Here is an 18,565-nt window from a genome sequence, read left to right on the forward strand (position 1 = left end):
AGAGGAGGAATGACAGCTGGGAGGAGTACAGAAAGAAAAAAGTCACGGTGCATCTGCAGCAGCACAGGGAGATGCCTTCGTCTGCCCCAGCTGCAACAAAACATGTCTCTCTCCCGTCTGCCTCCACCACCACAGCAGGCGCTCTAACTCTCCAAAGGTTTGACTTCACCCCTGTAATAAATGAAAATCTGCCCTAATCCCCTTATGGGGGACACAAGGGCCCTTATAGAGTCCTTTGTAGGTTCTCCATCGGTCGGAGGAAAAAAACAGGCCAACCAGAGAATATTGAGAAGCAAAGCAACTAGTAAGCCTGATCTTTATCGAACTGTTGCAACAGGGTGCTCCCCTCACACGCAGGAGAAGGAGGAGGACCCCGAACAAAGGTGTGTCTGCCCTATTATAGACATTTTAAATTGCCCACCTTGGGAGTCAAAGACTACCCCCAAAAAGATCATACCTACATCACAGAAGGGGTGTAGCTCAAGACCCCCCCCCGCCCGATACATTATACCTACATTACAGAAAGGGCGGGCTAAAGCAGGAATCTGAGTGTGTTGCTTACCTCCTGTCTGGCAGGTTACCTATTAATGCTCACTTGATTGGATACCCTGGGGAGCCTGGCCAGACTTTTTGTAATGATAAGTACTTAGTTCCTGAGCCAAGTCACAGGCTCCCCCTATTCATACACAGACATACTCTTAATAATAATAATAATAATAATAATAATAATAATATCTTTATTGTCATTGCCCCCTCTCAGGGACAACGAAATTACTTGACTGCTCCATAAAAACACTAATTAAAACAATACAGTATAGTACAGCAAGGAAGATTAGATGACTTTCAAAGTCCAGGCTTCCCATTCAGGGCCGAGATCGCTCTGGAGAAGAAGCTGTTCTTAAGACGGCTCGTTCTTGTCTTCATCGTCCTTTATCTCCGTCCCGACGGCAGGAGCTCGAAGAGACAGTGACCAGGATGCGATGGATCTTTTACTATGTACAGTGCCTTCCTATGGCACCTTGTGGCATAAATTTGCTCTAAGGTGGAGAGTGGGCAGCCAACAATGCTCTCTGCTGCCTTAACAACTCTGCACAACCCCATCCTGTCCTGGGTAGTACAGCTTCCGTACCACACACATAAGCCATAAGTGAGCACGCTCTCAATGGCACAGTGATAGAAGGCAAGCAGCAGTTTCTGCGGAAGATGGTTTTTCCTTAAAATTCTCAAAAAGTACAGTCTCTGCTGCGCCTTCTTCACAAGCCTCCTTGTGTTGACACTCCAGGACAGTTCCTCTTGTAATTCAACGCCCAAAAATCTGAACGTTGTTACCCTCTCCACACAGACCCCATCAATCAAAAGTGGCTGGATATTGCTCTTCTGTCTCCTGAAGTCCACCACAAGCTCCTTTGTCTTCCTTGTATTTATGAGCAAGTTGTTAGCTCTGCACCACTCTGTCAGCCGCTCCACCTCATCTCTATAATCCGTTTCACCCTCCCTTTCAGGGATGAGCCCAATCACGGTTGTGTCATCTGCAAATTTGACAACCCTATTACTAGGGTGAGCAGTGACACAATCGTACGTATAGAGAATATAAAGGAGCGGACTGAGTACGCATCCCTGTGGTGTTCCTATGTTAGTCTTAAGCATATTAGAGGTATAAGGGCCCAACCGAACCCTCTGGGGGCGGTCTGACAAAAAGTCCAGTATCCACCTCTTAAGACAGGATTTGTGAAAGAAAAGACAGTGGGGAGGCTCGTCCATTTGACCTTGCAGAGAAAACACCTGGTCAGCTTGGGAGTCAAAATGGCTCCATGGCTGCTCCCCTGTGCAGCTTCAGACATGTGGCCTATATATCTATGTACGTGTTTGCTTGGTACCTTTATTATATACATAAGACCTTAATGTATTTATTTCACCCCACAAAAGCACACTCTTTCATTGTCTCTTGAGAAAAGATGGCTGCCAAGAATGCAACTGAGAAACCCATTGAAAGACCAGCTCAGAGCCGTGCACCTTGTTGAGCATGGGAAGGTGGGACCAGGTGCTCCACCTTGCCCTCCTTGGAAGAAAAAAAGGGGGATATAAACGGAATCCATTAATCAAGTTGCCGCCTTAGTGGTTTTTTTTCCCCTGGACTACAACTCCCATCAGCCCCAAAGCCAATGGTCCCAAGGGGGGCTGATGGGAGTTGCAGTCCATAAACTCCCCGAAGCTACCAGATTACGGGTGGGCAGGTTGGCGGCGGCCTACAACCGGAAGCAGCCGCTCTAGGAGACGCCCTTCCGCGGGAATCTATGGCGTGTTTCCCCGCCCGCCTCCTTACCCGCGCTGCTCTATAGCGAGCGCAGACGTCTCCTCGTCCTCTCCCCCCCCCGCCCACCACCACCGACGTCCGTGCGCGTCCTCGGCGCGTGCGCACTCGCCCTCCCCTGCTACGGCGTCGTCGTCGTCGTCGGGCCTTCCCGCCATTTTGTCTGACGGGACGCGGCGCCCGCATCTCGCACCCCCGCGGCGCCCGCTTTTTTTTTTTTTCATGAGGGGAAAAGCGGCGGCGGCGGCGCTGCTCCTTCCGTCGCGCTTCGCTTCCAGGCTCCATGGCAGCTGCGGCCGCTGAGGGGAGCGACACCTCGGCTGCGGCGGGGGGGGACGACGCGGCGGCGGCGGCGGCGCTCCTCCTTCCTTCGTGCCCCCTCAGCGCGGGCAAAGCGGCGGGGGCCGCCTCGCCGGCGGCGGGGGCCGCCTCCCCGGCCGGGTCGACGCGCCGCCTGAGCGACCTTCGGGTGGTCGACCTGCGGGCCGAGCTGAAGCGCCGCAATTTGGACACCGGCGGCAACAAGAGCGTCCTCCTCGAGCGCCTCCGCAGCGTGAGTTGTGAGGCGGGGGGGGTGGGGGGAGGCTCTTTTTCTCCCTCATGTGAAAGCCGGGTTTGGGGGGGGGCGAAAACATGGAGGGGGAAGCACAAACCACCCCCCCCCCGCGGTTTCTCGTCGTGTGTTATTCCCCCCCCCGTTTGCTTCTGAATAACGGAGAGAGGAAACCCGCCCCCCCCCCCGACGATAATACTTGAGACCCCTGGCTATATAGGCCGGTGTATAAATTCAATAAATAAAAATATAAACGGAAATATAGAAGGGGGGGTCCAGGTCTTGCCCCTCCCCCGGATTCCTGTGTGTGTCTCCCCCCCCCCCGCATATAAATTCATCGAATAAATAAAATATAAACGGAAATATAGAAGGGGGGGTCCAGGTTCTTGCCCCTCCCCCGTATTCCTGTGTGTGTCTCCCCCCCCGCATATAAATTCAATGAATAAATAAAATATAAACGGAAACATGGAAAGGGGGGGAGTCTAGGTTCTTGCCCCTCCCCCGTATTCCTGTGTGTGTCTCCCCCCCCGCATATAAATTCAATGAATAAATAAAATATAAACGGAAACGTGGAAAGGGGGGGGAGTCTAGGTTCTTGCCCCTCCCTCGTATTCCTGTGTGTGTCTCTCCCCCCCCCCCCGCATATAAATTCATCGAATAAATAAAATATACATGGAAAGGGGGGGAGTCTAGGTTCTTGCCCCTCCCTCGTATTCCTGTGTGTCTCTCCCCCCCCCCGCATATAAATTCATCGAATAAATAAAATATAAACGGAAACATAGATGGGGGGTCCAGGTTATTGCCCCCCTTTTTCCTGTGTGTCTCCCCCCCGCATATAAATTCAATAAATAAATAAAATATAAGCGGAAACATGGAAGGTGGGGGGGGGGAATCCAGGTTCTTGCTGCTTCCCCCTCCCCCACTTTACTGTGTGTCTCCCCACCACCACCCCCCCCCCCCGCATATAAATACAATAAGTAAATAAGATATAAACGGAAACATTGAAGAGCGGTGGGGGGCGATCCGTTTTCTTGCTCCCCCATTTTACTGTGTCTCCCCACCACCACCCGCATTTGCTTCTGGGGAAAAGGGTGTTGGGGGGGAGGGTTTTTCCTTTTATTTTTTCCCCGCCCTGATTCTTCTTGTTTTTCTAGTGGCGCAGCTGTTTTTGTTTTTTCCACCTTGGGGAAAAGGCTACAGATGTGAACTTGTTTTCCTTGACTCTGAAGTAAATTGGGGGAGGGGGAGGACCCCCCCCCCCTATTTTTTTTTGTTTTCACACCCGCACATCATCATCATTGCTTCGGGGGTCCGTAGTGATGTGAAGACGCGGGGTTTTGGGGGAGGGATTAATTCTGTTTTTAAGTTTTAAAAGCCGTATATCTCTTTTGACGCCTTGGGCTCCAATAATCATAGTCGTAATTTTATTATTTATATGCCGTCCATCTGATATGGGTTGCCCCAGCCACTCCAGGCCACTTCCAACGAAATATCAAAACACAGAAAAACCTTCAGACATTCAAAAACCTCCCTGTACATGTTAAATATAAATGCTAACACTGTATTACTGGTTTTTCCTGGTGCCCGCATCCCTAGTTCCCCTTAAGCAAATGAGAGGTTGTGGGTGTCCCCCTCTCCGATATTTGCTTTGTTTTTATTTTTCAGTTACGTACCTTGTGTGCCGCCCTGGGCTCCCGGGGGGGGGTGTAAATATTAATTGTAAACACTTAATATTATTCTTTTCCCAGGTGCTCACACCCCCAGTGCCCCTTAAGCAAATGATATGTGGGGAGGGGGACTGTTTATCCCCCTCCCCCACTTATGTGCTTTTATTTTTTAATCATGCATCTTCCTGGGCTCGTTGGGGAGAAGTAAAAATTACAGTAAATGCTATTCATACTGTGTTGTTGTTATTCCGGACCTTCACATCCATAGTGACCCCTGAAGTAAATAAGATGATGGGTTGGGGATCATTGAGAGGGAGGGTTGAGGGTGGAATTAAGCGGGAGAGATTATGATGATTGGATTTACTGGCGGGTGATGGTAACGTACCGTATTTTTCACCCATAGGGTGCACTGGCCCATAGGGAGCACCTAGGTTTTTTTGGGGGGGGATAAAAAAAATTATTCCCCCCCCCCAGCTGCGGGGCTGGGGCGGGGGAAACCTGAGCTTCCCCAGGCCCCAGAACAGGCTGCTATCCGCAAGCCTTCAGAGCCCAGTGGGAACTCCCGCCAGGCTCGCAAGGCTTGCGGACATCTGCCCGAAGCCTGGAGAGCGAGAGGGGTCGGTGCGCACTGACCCCTCTCGCTCTCCAGGCTTCAGCGAAAGTCTGCATTCACCCCATAGGACGCACACACATTTCCCCTTCATTTTTGGAGGGGGGAAAGTGCGTCCTATAGTGCGAAAAATATGGGTAAATGAGATGGAGTTTGCTGGGAAGGGGGCAGTGATAATGATGACAGGGTTTGGATTTTGGTGAGGATGGAGAAGATGGTGATGGGATTTTGGGGGGGGGGTGCAGAAGGGAGTCTCCTTTTCATAGACAACCAGATGACCCTGGTAAATGTAAATGAGGCAGGTGTGGGGTTGCTGTAGGGGGCAGGATGGGATTCAGGAATGGAATCTTAAAGTAGAATGAAGGTGATGGACCTTTGAGGGGGGGGTCCAAAATGTGGGATTGGGTTATGGCAAATGAGATGAGGGAGTATTGGGGTTTCGGGTGGGATAATGGGAACAAGAGAAGGAATAAAATAGAGGGAGAGTTATGGGTTTGGTTTGGGGAGGAAAGTTAGGATGTTGGGCTTTGGTTTCCTGCAAGGGGGGGGGGGGACGGGAAGTAGACTCCTAAATAGGTGATTGGATGATTCAGAAGTAAATACGTGATTGGGGTTCTTTCAGGGCAGCAGGGATTGAGTGGAATCGAAGGAAAGGAGGTGGGGTTAAGGATTGAGTAACAGTGAAATAATAATAATAATAATAATAATAATAATAATTATTATTATTATTATTATTATTATTATTATTATTTTATTTATACCCCACCCTCCCCAGCCAAGACTGGGCTCAGGGCGGCTAACACCAGGTATAAAAACAATTGATTAAAATACAACTTAAAAACAAGATTAAAATACAACATTAAGATGCAGCCTCATTTCAGTAGAAACTCAAATCAAAAACTTTTTGAGGATAAAAACGTCAAATCTGCACCAAAGCCAACTATCCAGACTGGTCCTACGTGGGCCAGAAAAAAGCCAGGGAAGCCCCCAAATAGGAATTTCATCACAGAAGGAGAAAGGGAAAACGAGGGGGGGGACCAAGTTGATTCCAAGCCAAAGGCCAGGCGGAACACCTCTGTCTTACAGGCCCTGCGGAAAGAAATCAGATCCTGCAGGGCCCTGGTCTCATGAGACAGAGCGTTCCACCAGGCCGGAGCCAGTGTTGAAAAGGCCCTGGCTCTGGTTGAGGCTAATCTGACTTCCTTAGGGCCCAGGACCTCTAGGGTGTTGCTATTTATGGACCTTAAGGTCCTCCGTGGGGCATACCGGGAGAGGAGGTCCCGTAGGTACAAGGGTCCTAGGCCATGAAGGGCTTTAAAGGTCAAACCAGCAAATTGAATAAGAAAGGATTTTGGTTTCGGCAGGGGGAGAAGATGGGATTGAGGGGTGGAATTAAAAGAAGGGAGAAGGAGGTGGTGTTGGGGTTTGTCAGTTGTGGGGCGGGGGGCTCCTACAGATGGGATCAGATGATGGTGATCCTATGCTGCTTGTCATCCAAGGATCACAAGGCGACTTACAATATAAAAACACAAAAGTTCACACCACAGTAACAAACGAAAACAATACCCGCAATACAGTCATGTGAAGGATGGGAGAGAACTGGGGAGGGGATTGAGGGTCGAATGACAAGATAGAAAGGGAAAATAGGCAGGTTGGGGGGGGGGAGAGAAGTAGGTTGAATGATGGTGAAGTCAATGAGATGATAAGGAATTGGGTAGAATTAAAGGGAGCAAAGTGCTGGTGATGGGACTGGCTGGGGTGGAGAAGGCTCCATTTAAAAGACAGATTAGATGACCCAGAGGTAAATGAGATGAGGGGCGCTGGGGTTGCTGTGGGGTAGATGATGAGAGAATGAGATCATACAGTGGGTGGAATCACAAGGAAGGAGAAAGTAATGAAGAGGGGATTTGCTATGGGAAGAAGGCGCCTGAAGTTGGGATTGGATGATACTGTACTGAAATAACTGAAATCACAAAATTAACTGAAATGAAAGGGGGATTGGGGTTACTCCAGGGGGGAGAGGGAGGAGGAAAAAAGAATTTGGGAGGGGGGGAAAGAGAGGAGGGGATTAAGGGGCGGTTTCAAAGGGAAGAAGACAGTGATGGACGGGGGATGTGTTTGGGATCTGTTTGTGGCAGGGGCGAGAAGAGAGAAATAGGGAGTGGGAGAAGTGGGGTGGCAAGTAGGAATGGGCTGTGAGGAAGGCCAGATGATGGGAGGAGGAAGAAAAATGGCATGTTAAAATGGAAAATACAGAAGGTGCTGTGGGGGTAAAGGTAAAGGGACCCCTGACCATTAGGTCCAGTCGTGACCGACTCTGGGGTTGTGGCGCTCATCTCACTTTACTGGCCGAGGGAGCCGGCGTACAGCTTCCGGGTCATGTGGCCAGCATGACTAAGCCGCTTCTGGCGAACCAGAGCAGCTCACGGAAACGCCGTTTACCTTCCCTCTGGAGCGGTACCTATTTATCTACTTGCACTTTGACGTGCTTTCGAACTGCTAGGTTGGCAGGAGCAGGGACCGAGCAACGGGAGCTCACCCTGTTGCAGGTCCTAGGCTCTGTGGTTTAACCCACAGCGCCACCCGCATCCCTTGCTGTGGGGGTAGGAAGTGGTTAATTGTCCTGAGTAAGAGTGGTGAAATTTAGGGATGCAGTGAAAGGTGTACATTACGAAGACAGAATGAATACTGCCTTTCTTGAATGCAGGGCAGACTTGGCGTTGCTGGGCTTCCTTGCAGAGAATCCTACAAAATGTGCAAGTAATATAAAATAAGACATTTGCTGTTTCTGAAATGCACACAATCTTTTCTTCCTAACAGACCATTGAGGAAGAAGGGGGAAATCCTGATGAAATTACTGTGGTGGCAGAGAGCCCCGGCAAGAGAACTCCCAAAAGAACAGTGAAAGGTATGGAATGGCAAGGATGTTCTTGCACTCTTGGCCCTCTTGCAGATTGAATTTGCTTTTTTATCTTGTGAACAGCTGTTCTCTTTCTAGACCAGCTCGTTAGCGTGTGCAGATTTTGTGCTAGTTTGGATTTTCTGGGTCAGCTATACAAATATTTTATTTAGTTATTTGCAAAATGGGTAGCATGTATAAGTTTGGGCACCTAGATTTAAATGTTTTCCACTTCCCCCACCTCATATCTCTCTCTGTTTATGCGGTGTCTATTAGATTGTAAGACTTGAGGGCAGGGCCATGTGTGTGTGTGTATAAAAACTTTGCACAGTACCTGGAAAACACTTGATGAGCCTCCAGTCTGTTTGCTGGTTTTTAGGGCGTAAGCCAGAGGAAGAAGGTGGAGAAGATAACGGGTTGGAGGAAAACTCGAGAGATGAACAGGTAAGGGGAAGGAGAAAAGTGATTTAGTGTTCCTTACAAGCTCTGTTTTCAAGCTAAAGGCATTGCAGTTTCCTTTTTTATTTTACCCCCCACCCCCTTTACAGGAGGATATTGAAGCAAGTTCAGATAACATCCAGGATATGGATGTGATGGATATTAGCATTTTAGACGAAGCTGAAATAGATAACACCAGTGCTGTTGATTGTGGAGATGACTATAGCTCTGAGAACCTTCTCGACTCTGACAAAGATAACATTGATGCGGAAATGAAAGAACTTCCTGAACAGCTAATGGAAAGCGAGGTCAGTAATTGGTTGGTGGCATCTCCTCTTGTGGTGCAAACCCAAGATTTGTGCTGGTGAATTGTGTGGAAAATTCAGCCCTGCACACCCCAGTCTAATCACTATTCTTCCCTTGGAGTGTTTTTTGTTTTGTTTTGTGGTTCAAACAACACAAGCCCTCTTAACCATCACAGGTAGTCTCTCTTCCTCACTTTGTGTCCTTATGTGTCAACATTGTGTTGCCCACACCTTCACTTCAGAAATTGGAATGTTTGCAAACATTTTGTGGTTTGGTACAGAAGGGAAGGCTGGCTGGTAACAGTTAACTCTTTTTGTGACTTCTTACATCATCGCTTCAAGTACTGGTAGTTCTAAGCGTTTTTAGTCTGTAAGGAATACCTTTTTTTCTTCTCTCAGGAGAATGGTGAAGAACTTGATGATCTGCTTGACGCTACTTCACCTGGTTTAACTGCAGTGAAGGTAATGTACCTGTCTCTTGATCAATACCTGTCAGCTTGATCATATTCTGGAGCCCTGAGCTAGCAAATTGCTTTTCTGTAGTTGTTGTAATAGAGATTGTGTTTTGATGTTGGCTTCACCTAATATTTAGCTTCCATGCAAGTCAAATCAAAAGGTTTCTGAGCTCCTCATTTCCTAGTGTGAATGGTAACCTCAGTGCATAAACAGCTGGGACTGATTTAAATCAAGGCAATGCGTTGTACCCAACATTTGTCAATTCAGAATAGACCTGTTGAAATTGAGGCACGTGACTAGCAGCCGTGACCATTTGTGACAATAGCTATGAGAGTATAGGAACTTTCAAACTTGGCAAATTGGCCTTTGCTTCTTTTTTCATTGTTCTTTTCTGCTTCCCTATCTTGACCCAACAGACAATAATGAAATGTTTGTGACTGATAGTTTGAAGCAAGATCTGATAGTGACTAGATAAACTAGAGCAGACTATTTTCTCAAGGTGAAAATTGCGTGTGCCTAACAGGTAAAATTGTAAACATTCATATTTTAAAAGCTATCAGATTGGCTTTTCCTTGATACAGAAAGTATCTTATCCCCGTTAATCTGGCAGGGGTACCGATTCAGGTTAGAGATTATCTGCAGAGCTAAAATATACAAGCTATCCTCATTTTATGTGGGGATTACGTTCTGGACCCCCACGCGTTGGCGAGGCCCACGTAAAGCATTTCGGCACTGCGCAATTGTGCATCAATCAGACATGCATAAATCAGTCATTGTCTATATTCAACATTATTTACTATTAACCAAATTATTATTTGAGAGAAACTTGTTATTTGGTGTAAGCCATTCTTGGAGTTGGCCAGATAAAATTAATGGATGTGACTAACTCGAATCTATGCTGAATAGAACCTAGTTGGATTGAGCCCTCTATATTTTTTATTGAGTTTTTATTTTCTGTCCTGTTTAAAGCTGGAAGCTGATGGCCAAGAAGGATAATTTTACTTGCCACAGCAAAGATCACATACTTTTTTTTTCCCTGTCTATGATAATTGTAGAGAGGAACACAAAAAGTAGTAGGACCTCAGAGCCATTGCTGCTTAACTACTGGAAATCTTATTCAGAGATTTTTAACAGACGTTTCCCCACACAATTCATGTAAGTTGTAGTATATTCATATCCATAAGGCCTAGAAACATCCACACAGCTTTTAAGTAACAATCCCGCTTCATTCTACCTTGGTCAGCCCACACCTGGAATCCTGTGTCCAGTTCTGGGCACCACAATTTAAGGATATCCACAAGCTAGAATGTGTGCAGAGGAGGGCGACCAAGGTGAGGAACAGAACAGTTCGGGGAGTTGGGTATATTTAGCTTTAAGAGGAGACTGATAGCCATTGTCAAATATCTAAAGGGCTGTCACGTGGAAGATGGATGGGACCCAAACTAAGTTACAAAAAGGAAGATTCCGACTAAATATCAGGAAGAACTTTGTGACAGTAAGAGCTGTTAGACAGTGGAACAGACTCCCAGAAGAGGTGGGGTCTTCTCCTTCCCTGGAGGTTTTTAAGCAGAGGTTGGATGGCTGTCTGCCATGGATCCTTTAGTTGGGATTTCTGCGTTGCAGGGGGTCGGACTAGATGACCCTCAGGTCCCTTCCAACTCTATACAGTGGTACCTCGGGTTAAGTACTTAATTCGTTCCAGAGGTCCGTTCTTAACCTGAAACGGTTCTTAACCTGAAGCACCACTTTAGCCTGTGGGGCCTCCTGCTGCTGCCACGCTGCCGGAGCACAGTTTCTGTTCTCATCCTGAAGCAAAGTTCTTAACCCGAGGTACTATTTCTGGGTTAGCGGAGTCTGTAACCTGAAGCGTATGTAACCTAAAGCAAATGTAACCCGAGGTACCACTGTACTGTAATTCTATGATTCTGAGCAATTATAACCAGCTTTGCAGAAATCGTAGGCTCTTTGGAAATTATAAATTTATTTCACAGCTGAAATAAATTATTGAATTTGCTTCCTGTATTGGGACAATAGTTATGGGCCTAAATCCTATCCACAATCTTTGACACACACTCTAGTTTCCATCTCCTAAGCCTGAAATAATTACACATTCTACCCTTATTTGCCTCTCCCTCTCCTCCCTCTGTTATTTTTCTAGAGCTAAAATTTATGTTGGAAGCTTCTTGGGCTTGAGGCCATTCGTGTTTATACTCTGTAAAGTAAGGTGTCTAACTTTGCGGCTGTTTTTAAGACACTGAAAAATCTAATGCGGGAAACTGGGGAAACCTTTAAAGACTCGTGTAACCTTTGTGTTGGGTTTCTTCCTTTGTTACAACAAATAAACCAAGGGTCAGCAAACTTTTTCAGCAGGGGAGCGGTCCACTGTCCCTCAGACTTCGTGGGGGGCCGGACTATTATTTTTTTGGGGGGGGGGAATGAACAAATTCTTATGCCCCACCAATAACCCAGAGATGCATTTTAAATAAAAGGGCACATTCTACTCATGTAAAAACACGCTGATTCCCAGACCGTCTGCAGGCCAGATTTAGAAAGGTGATTGGGCCGGGTACGGCCCCCAGGCCTTAGTTTACCTATCCATGAAATAAACTATCAGGCCTACTGGCTGCTGATTTGCTTCTTTGCTTGGCTGAAGTCTCTTGTTTTGTGACCGATCAAAGATCTGCGGGGCTAGACTGTAGCTAAGTTGGGAAACGCTTTAAGTAGCAGACCCCAAGATTTGTCCTTTTCAGCCATCATTCCTCTGCTGCCTGGGGCTGTTGGTACAGTCGTACCGTTCGACTTCCAAAACGTTCAGAAACCAAAGCATGGCTTCTGATTGGCTGCAGGAAGATCCTGCAGCCAATCGGAAGCTGCGGAAGCCCAGTCGGATGTTCGATTCCAAAGAACGGTCGCAAACCGGAATACTCACTTCCAGGTTTGCTGCATTAAGGACATAGCTGCCTACCTTCCCTTTTTTGACAGGAAATTCCCTTATTCCAGCGCCGTTTCCCGCTGCTATCCCAGATTGTTAGATATCCCGTAGACTGTCCCCGGGTGAGGCTGCTGATCCCTTATTTTCAAATCTGAATGGTGACAGCTATGGTTCGGGAGCCAAAACGTCTGAGTACCAAGGCGTTCGGGATCCAAGGCATGACTGTAGTTGGAAGTTCAACAGCATCTGGAGGGCTACAAGTTCCCTGCAATAGGGCATTGCCTTGCTTGGATTCAGCCGTCTCTATGGTGCAGAACTGTACATATTAATGCATAGTATTGCACTTTAACGCAGCACAGGAAGCCCTCAACTTACAGGGGGGTTACATTTTGGGGAATGGTGTTGAAGCGAGAATTTTTTATAGTGAAAACACATTAGGTGCTGTGGCAGCTGGGATTGCTGAAGTCTCCCCCCCCCCCCATGATTTTTATTTTAATATTATTTTTTTGCCAAGTGCATAATACTGAGTGTGCACAAGTTAAATGTGCATAGGTTGCGGGCTTACTGTATGAACTATTTGAGGCCTCTTTTTGCGCCATTTAACACCACACCATTTTCTTCTTTCAGGACTTGGGAGAGCAACCTTCAGAGCCAGGTACCTTTCGATTAATTTCTTCTAGCTGATTTTTAAAATGAGGTGGAGAAAAGGCCCAGGACTTTAACTAACTAGACTTCTTACATTACTGAGTAGTCAACAATCCGCATCATTCCAAAGTTCATAAAGATTTTAAACCTACGGTAACCCTTATTGCTAGCTCTGAGAAGTAACGCCTTTCGTTTCGCAGTTGCTCTAGACCTGAAATGTTCTTTTTTTAAAGAGAAAAATAATAATAATCTCTATTTAGCTTCACAAATGCACTAGAAGAAATGTTAGCATCGCGTATGAAAGCAAAAGATTTCTACCTGTAGCACAGGTTGTAATATATGATTGTGTGATCGGGGAGAATAGTGAAGGCAGTTTAAAAGTTATCATAGGGGAAATACAGTGTTTTTAAGTGAGTTACGGCGTAACAGAAGAAGGAAGACAAGAGGTTCTACTTGGAAATTCCATAATACTGTTTCCTTTCTTGGACTTTCACATGTTCACACCATCAGAAGATGTTCCAGTTGACATGTTGGACCGCCCTGCCTTAAACAAAAAGAGAGAAAGCAATTCAGAATTTGAAATGGAATTTTGTGTTCTTTGATTCATTTCTATTTAAGCCTCTTGGAATTTGGGAAGAACAAACCTCTTGAAGACTTGTCAAGAACGAGCCAGAAGGTTTTCATTAAACTAATAGGGTCGTTTTCTTCTTCATAACTTATGATCTTGCTATAATAAACCATGTCTAGTTAGCGTTAGGCATTTGAATGTGGTATACCCAAGGGGTTTTCCAATCTCTGTGTAGCCTTAGCCATTCTCTCAGTGTTAAGTCTGGCAGCCATGCCCGTTCCGCATTTGTCTTTGCTGTGTTTCCCTGGTGATTAAACCTTGTGCCATTCTATTCCTGTTAAATCCATAGAAAATGAGAAAATGCTCGACATTTTGGGTGACACTTGTAAATCTGAGCCCCTTAAAGAAGAAGCTTCTGAAGCAGAGCAGGCACAAGAAGAGAATATCTCGTTGCCGGTCAAACAGGAAGCCCAGGAAGAGGAAGACGCACTTGCCACTGCCGTCGCTCAGTCGGACGAAGAGCTTTTAGATACGGACAGCCAGTCAGGCCAGGCTGCGGCCAGGAGCGAGGAGGATGAAGCGAAGCACTTAGTGGTAGCGAAAGGGGAGCCGAGCGAAGAGACAGTAGAGGAAGCTAACCTGGACTCTGACTCTTTAGCGGTAGAGAGCAGGTGTGGTGGAGGAGGAGGAGGAGGAGGAGAAGGAGAAGGAAGTGGTGAGAGTAGCAAAGCAGCCCAAAGTCTGGAAGCCAGTAGTGAGGAAACTGCGGAGAAGGACGCAGGTTTCCAGGTGGTTAGCCAAGATGCCGAGAAGATGGAAGCCAAGGCTAATTGTGAGGAAGAGTCCTTTGCCCAAGAGGGTGGTGATCAGAACACGAGGTTTGTTTTTTCTCCGTTTTAGACCAGATGCTCTCTTTTTCTTTTTTTAAAAAAATCTCGTTGGTCTGTAAGAGATCAGGGTCACTGTTTTTCTTCAAAGCGTACTGAAATTCTGTTACCTTATTATAAAAGCCATCTTTTAGGTTTTGTTTTCCCCCTTCCCCATGTACAATTTAAAAACAAAACAAAACCCCAGAAAGGTTTGATTTCTTTTTTACAACCTTCAGAGGTTGTTTTCTTAAATCTTTGCCTTTAATTGTTTGTAAGATGTTCTGTCTTTAAGGTTTACTTCCCGTACCTATCTTAGCAAGATGTTTTTCATTGTTGGCTTTTCTTATTTTTATTTTCTTTTTTTACAACTAATTCTGGTAGGTATTGAGTTCTAGTGTACTATATCTATCTATCTTTTATATTAATTTGCCTTATTTTCTTTCCTGATTGGTTTTTCTTTTCTTTTTCTCCTTCTTTCTCCTTTAGTTCTGAGGAGATCAAAGATGAAAAGCCATCTTCCAAAGAGGAGAAAGGTATATGTTTTTAAATATTGGTGCCTGTGCATAGGCAGAACTCAGCCTTCCTTTGATGCTATTTGATTTATTTATTTAGAATAACGGACATGACTTCGTCTTTCTTGACATGCTTAACATGAGTCATGCAATAGCAAAAAAAAAAGTTAATGCAATTCTGGGCTGCATCAACAGAAATCTAGTGTCATAGTACTGCTCTATTTTGCCTTGGCTAGACTCCCACCTTGGGTTCTTGGTCCAATTCTGGGAATCCCTTACATAGAATATTGGCAAGCTGGAATGTGTGCAGAGGAGGATTATCAGAATGATCAAGGGTCTGGAAACCAAGCCTTATGAGGAACACTTGAAGGAGTTGGATATGTTTAGCTTGGGGGGGGGGGAATAGAGAGTTGATAGAAAAGCCATCTTCAGATATCTGAAGGGCTGTCACTTGGAAGATGGAGCAAGCTTGTTTTCTGCTCCAGAGGGGATAGGACTGGGACCAATGGATTCATATGAAAGAATATTCTGGCTAAACATTGGGAAGACCTTTCTAACAGTAATAGCTGCATGTCAGTGGAACAGAACTCCCCTTTACTGGATGTTTTCAAGCAGAGATTGGATGGCCATCTGACAGGGATTCTTTAGCTGTGATTCCTGCATTGGACTTGGAAAGGGACACAAAGGATAATCCAATGCCACAAAAATTCTGTGATTCTACTCATGAGTATGACTGCAACGAAAGATGGTGCAAGCTTATTCCGGTCGCCCAGTACCAGATGATAATTGTTTATTTTGAGCCGTCAAAGGCCATCACGAAACTGAAATGCAACCTTGGGACCAGATGCATCTTGTCCTAGCTACTGTTGCACTCTGATATATCTAATTTACCTGGCTGCCTTCCCATAATACTAATATGACTAGGAGCCATTCCCAGAGCCCCTGGCCATAACTCACAGAGTTTAGGTGCTGTTTTCCCTGTCTTGAAAGAGGAAGGTTAAGGGCCAAAGCTCAGTGACAGAGCACCTCTTTTGAATGCAGAAAGCCCCAACTGAATTCATGACATCTCCAGTTGGGGCTGGGATAAACTCCTGGTCTGGAGCCCTGGAAGGCTGTTGCCAGTCAGTGTAGGCAACACTGAGCTAATTGGACCAACTTCCTATGCCAGGCCTTGCTAAAAAGGAGCTGTGTCCGCCCAGTGTGGCTGGGGTATATGGGGACTTCAAGTGTGTCACCTGTTGAGAAACTGGCCCCCAAAAAGGCATCAGCTGGAAGCGTGGGATCCCCTGGGGAATTTTCCGATCCTGCCAGTTGTTTTGCCTCTCTAGATGTTTTCTCTTGAGAGTAGTTGTGCTGTGCCTTATGTTACAGGATTTCTCATTAACTTGGGAAAACTATTAACTCTTTTTTTAACTCACTGTATTTTAACTCACTTTTTTTTAAACTCACTGTATGTAAAAGAAGGGACGTGGGTGGCGCTGTGGGTAAAACCTCAGCGCCTAGGGCTTGCCGATCGCATGCTCGGCAGTTCGAATCCCCGCGGCGGGGTGAGCTCCCGTCTTTCGGTCCCAGCTCCTGCCCGCCTAGCAGTTTGAAAGCACCCCTAAGTGTAAGTAGATAAATAGGTACCGCTTTATAGCGGGAAGGTAAACGGCATTTCCGTGTACTGCGCTGGTGCTGGCTCGCCAGAGCAGCTTCGTCACGCTGGCCACGTGACCCGGAAGTGTCTCTGGACAGCGCTGGCCCCCGGCCTCTTAAGTGAGATGGGCGCACAACCCTAGAGTCGGACACGACTGGCCCGTACGGGCAGGGGTGCCTTTATGTAAAAGATGATGATAATAGTAATAATAATAGATTGCCCTAAGAAGAAGCCACCTCAGAATAGGCCCTGTTGAATATTTTCCAAGACAATAACGTTCACACACTATCAAAGAGCTTATAACCCACCTACTCTCAGCAGCCAGGAGCATCATAGCCAGGCACTGGAGAGACCTGCCAGGAGTGAACATGGACCACTGGTACCAAATCGTATGGGAAACAGCCTTACTAGGAAAGCTAGCCAACAGACTGAAACTAACACAGGGACAGATAAAAGAGGATGCCTTTGACCCGGTGTGGGTACCCGTTATTATGCACACAGCCCAACAACAAGAACCCACCGAAAGCATACGAATTGATATGGGTAGCTTGACCTAACAACCCCTTCCCTTTCAGCTGCAGTCAACGTGAAGGCAACCCCAGCCTCCCCCTCCCGACCTCTCTCACTGCCAGTGAAAACTAATGAATGGAAAGAGAACCTAAGTGACGCTGACACAAAAAGCTCACACATACACTAAGTAAAAGAATGCAAGTTTACCACCACACGTCCCACTACTCTCTCTCCCCACCTTTCTTCTCTCCCGACCTTATACTATGCAGCGGTACCTCGGGTTAAGAACTTAATTCGTTCCGGAGGTCCGTTCTTAACCTGAAACGGTTCTTAACCTGAAGCACCACTTTAGCTAATGGGGCCTCCTGCTGCTGCCACGCCGCCGGAGCAGGATTTCTGTTCTCATCCTGAAGCAAAGTTCTTAACCCAAGGTACTATTTCTGGGTTAGCGGAGTCTGTAACCTGAAGCGTATGTAACCCGAGGTACCACTGTATACAACATTAACACCTTGCATCAAATGAAAATGACTTGTAGAGAAAACTCTGAAATGGAGACAAAGCATGTACAATTGAAACACAAGAAAATCCTTTAATGAAAACTCTTAGAAAGAAAGAAATGGACTCATCAAGTCTGGGAACGAAATACAAAATGACTTTTGGCCACATCTGTCAAGCCACTTCTTCCTCGTGGAAGTGACAATGTAGCTATGCCTCCCTCTCGTGGGGAAGAGCCTGATTTGGACGCACTCTGTGTGTGTGTGTGTGTGTGTGAGAGAGAGAGAGAGAGAGATCCAGAGACTCCCAAGTTTTTGAAATTCTGCTCTAGGCTTCCTCCAGAATTCCTCTTAGCAGCTCTACTCCCCCACCAGCAATTTCCCCCCCTGCTATAGCCATCGAAAAAGTGGCTTGGAATCCTGCAAAAACAGTGAACCCCAGCAATAACAAAGTGAGAAACTGGACACGTGGAATTGGCCTAGTGGTACTTCCCACCAAACAGTTTGCACGTTGCCGCGAATGAATGCTGACATACACAGCTTGAGTGTCGGCAATCCCAGGCACATTTTGTAAATGTCCAGAAACCCATGGTCAGTCCTCACTAGCGAGTATAAACGAGGCTGCCAAGTGTTTGCAGTGAGTATCTGACAAGCGGGGATGTACACCGGTGAAGGCGGTTCTTCTGGGATTACTATCAAATTTTTGGATGTTGGGGTCTTAATGAGCATTTTCTCCAGGTTAGATTTCCTAGGACTGCATTTCCCCTTCCAGAGGTGGAGTGGGCTGCCTTGTCGCGCTAAATATGCTATAAACACTTCTGTTTCCACATAGGCCGCAGTGCTACCACAACTGGTCGGAACTTCTGGGTGAGCGGCCTCGCTTCCACCACCCGAGCAACAGACTTGAAGAACCTCTTTAGCAAATATGGGAAAGTAAGGCTGCATTGATTTTTGCTGAGGGACTGTAATAAAATGGTGCAGAGTATCATTATCTCTTAACGAGAGTGACCTTGTTCAGGGTTCCTGCCAGCCATGTCCTTTCCCCAGGATAAGTTACAGGGAACCAGGCAGAGGGCCTTCTCGGTAGTGGCGCCCGCCCTGTGGAACACCCTCCCACCAGATGTCAAAGAGAACAACAACTACCAGACTTTTAGAAG

At 46.5% G+C, this 18,565-nt stretch overlaps 1 protein-coding gene and 1 long non-coding RNA gene across 2 annotated transcripts in view; one reads left to right on the forward strand and one right to left on the reverse strand.

The window, feature by feature from the left end:
* The window catches only part of LOC310753654, a 318,231-nt gene that overhangs the window by 288,031 nt on the left and 11,635 nt on the right, over nt 1-18,565 (reverse strand). The gene's annotated exons all lie outside the window — the stretch shown is intronic.
* Nucleotides 2,415-18,565, forward strand: part of LOC310753304 (scaffold attachment factor B1-like) — a 38,164-nt gene continuing 22,013 nt past the window's right edge. The window contains exons 1-9 of the mRNA XM_083594444.1: nt 2,415-2,864; nt 7,962-8,049; nt 8,420-8,484; nt 8,589-8,786; nt 9,183-9,245; nt 12,799-12,826; nt 13,734-14,262; nt 14,740-14,786; nt 18,241-18,341. Of these exons, the coding sequence (XP_083450570.1) occupies nt 2,595-2,864; nt 7,962-8,049; nt 8,420-8,484; nt 8,589-8,786; nt 9,183-9,245; nt 12,799-12,826; nt 13,734-14,262; nt 14,740-14,786; nt 18,241-18,341 (1,389 nt within the window). The 5' untranslated portion in view covers nt 2,415-2,594. The remainder of the gene's footprint in view (nt 2,865-7,961; nt 8,050-8,419; nt 8,485-8,588; nt 8,787-9,182; nt 9,246-12,798; nt 12,827-13,733; nt 14,263-14,739; nt 14,787-18,240; nt 18,342-18,565) is intronic.

Source organism: Podarcis filfolensis (assembly GCF_964270895.1).
Source record: "Podarcis filfolensis genome assembly, chromosome: 18".
Taxonomy (NCBI): domain Eukaryota; kingdom Metazoa; phylum Chordata; class Lepidosauria; order Squamata; family Lacertidae; genus Podarcis; species Podarcis filfolensis.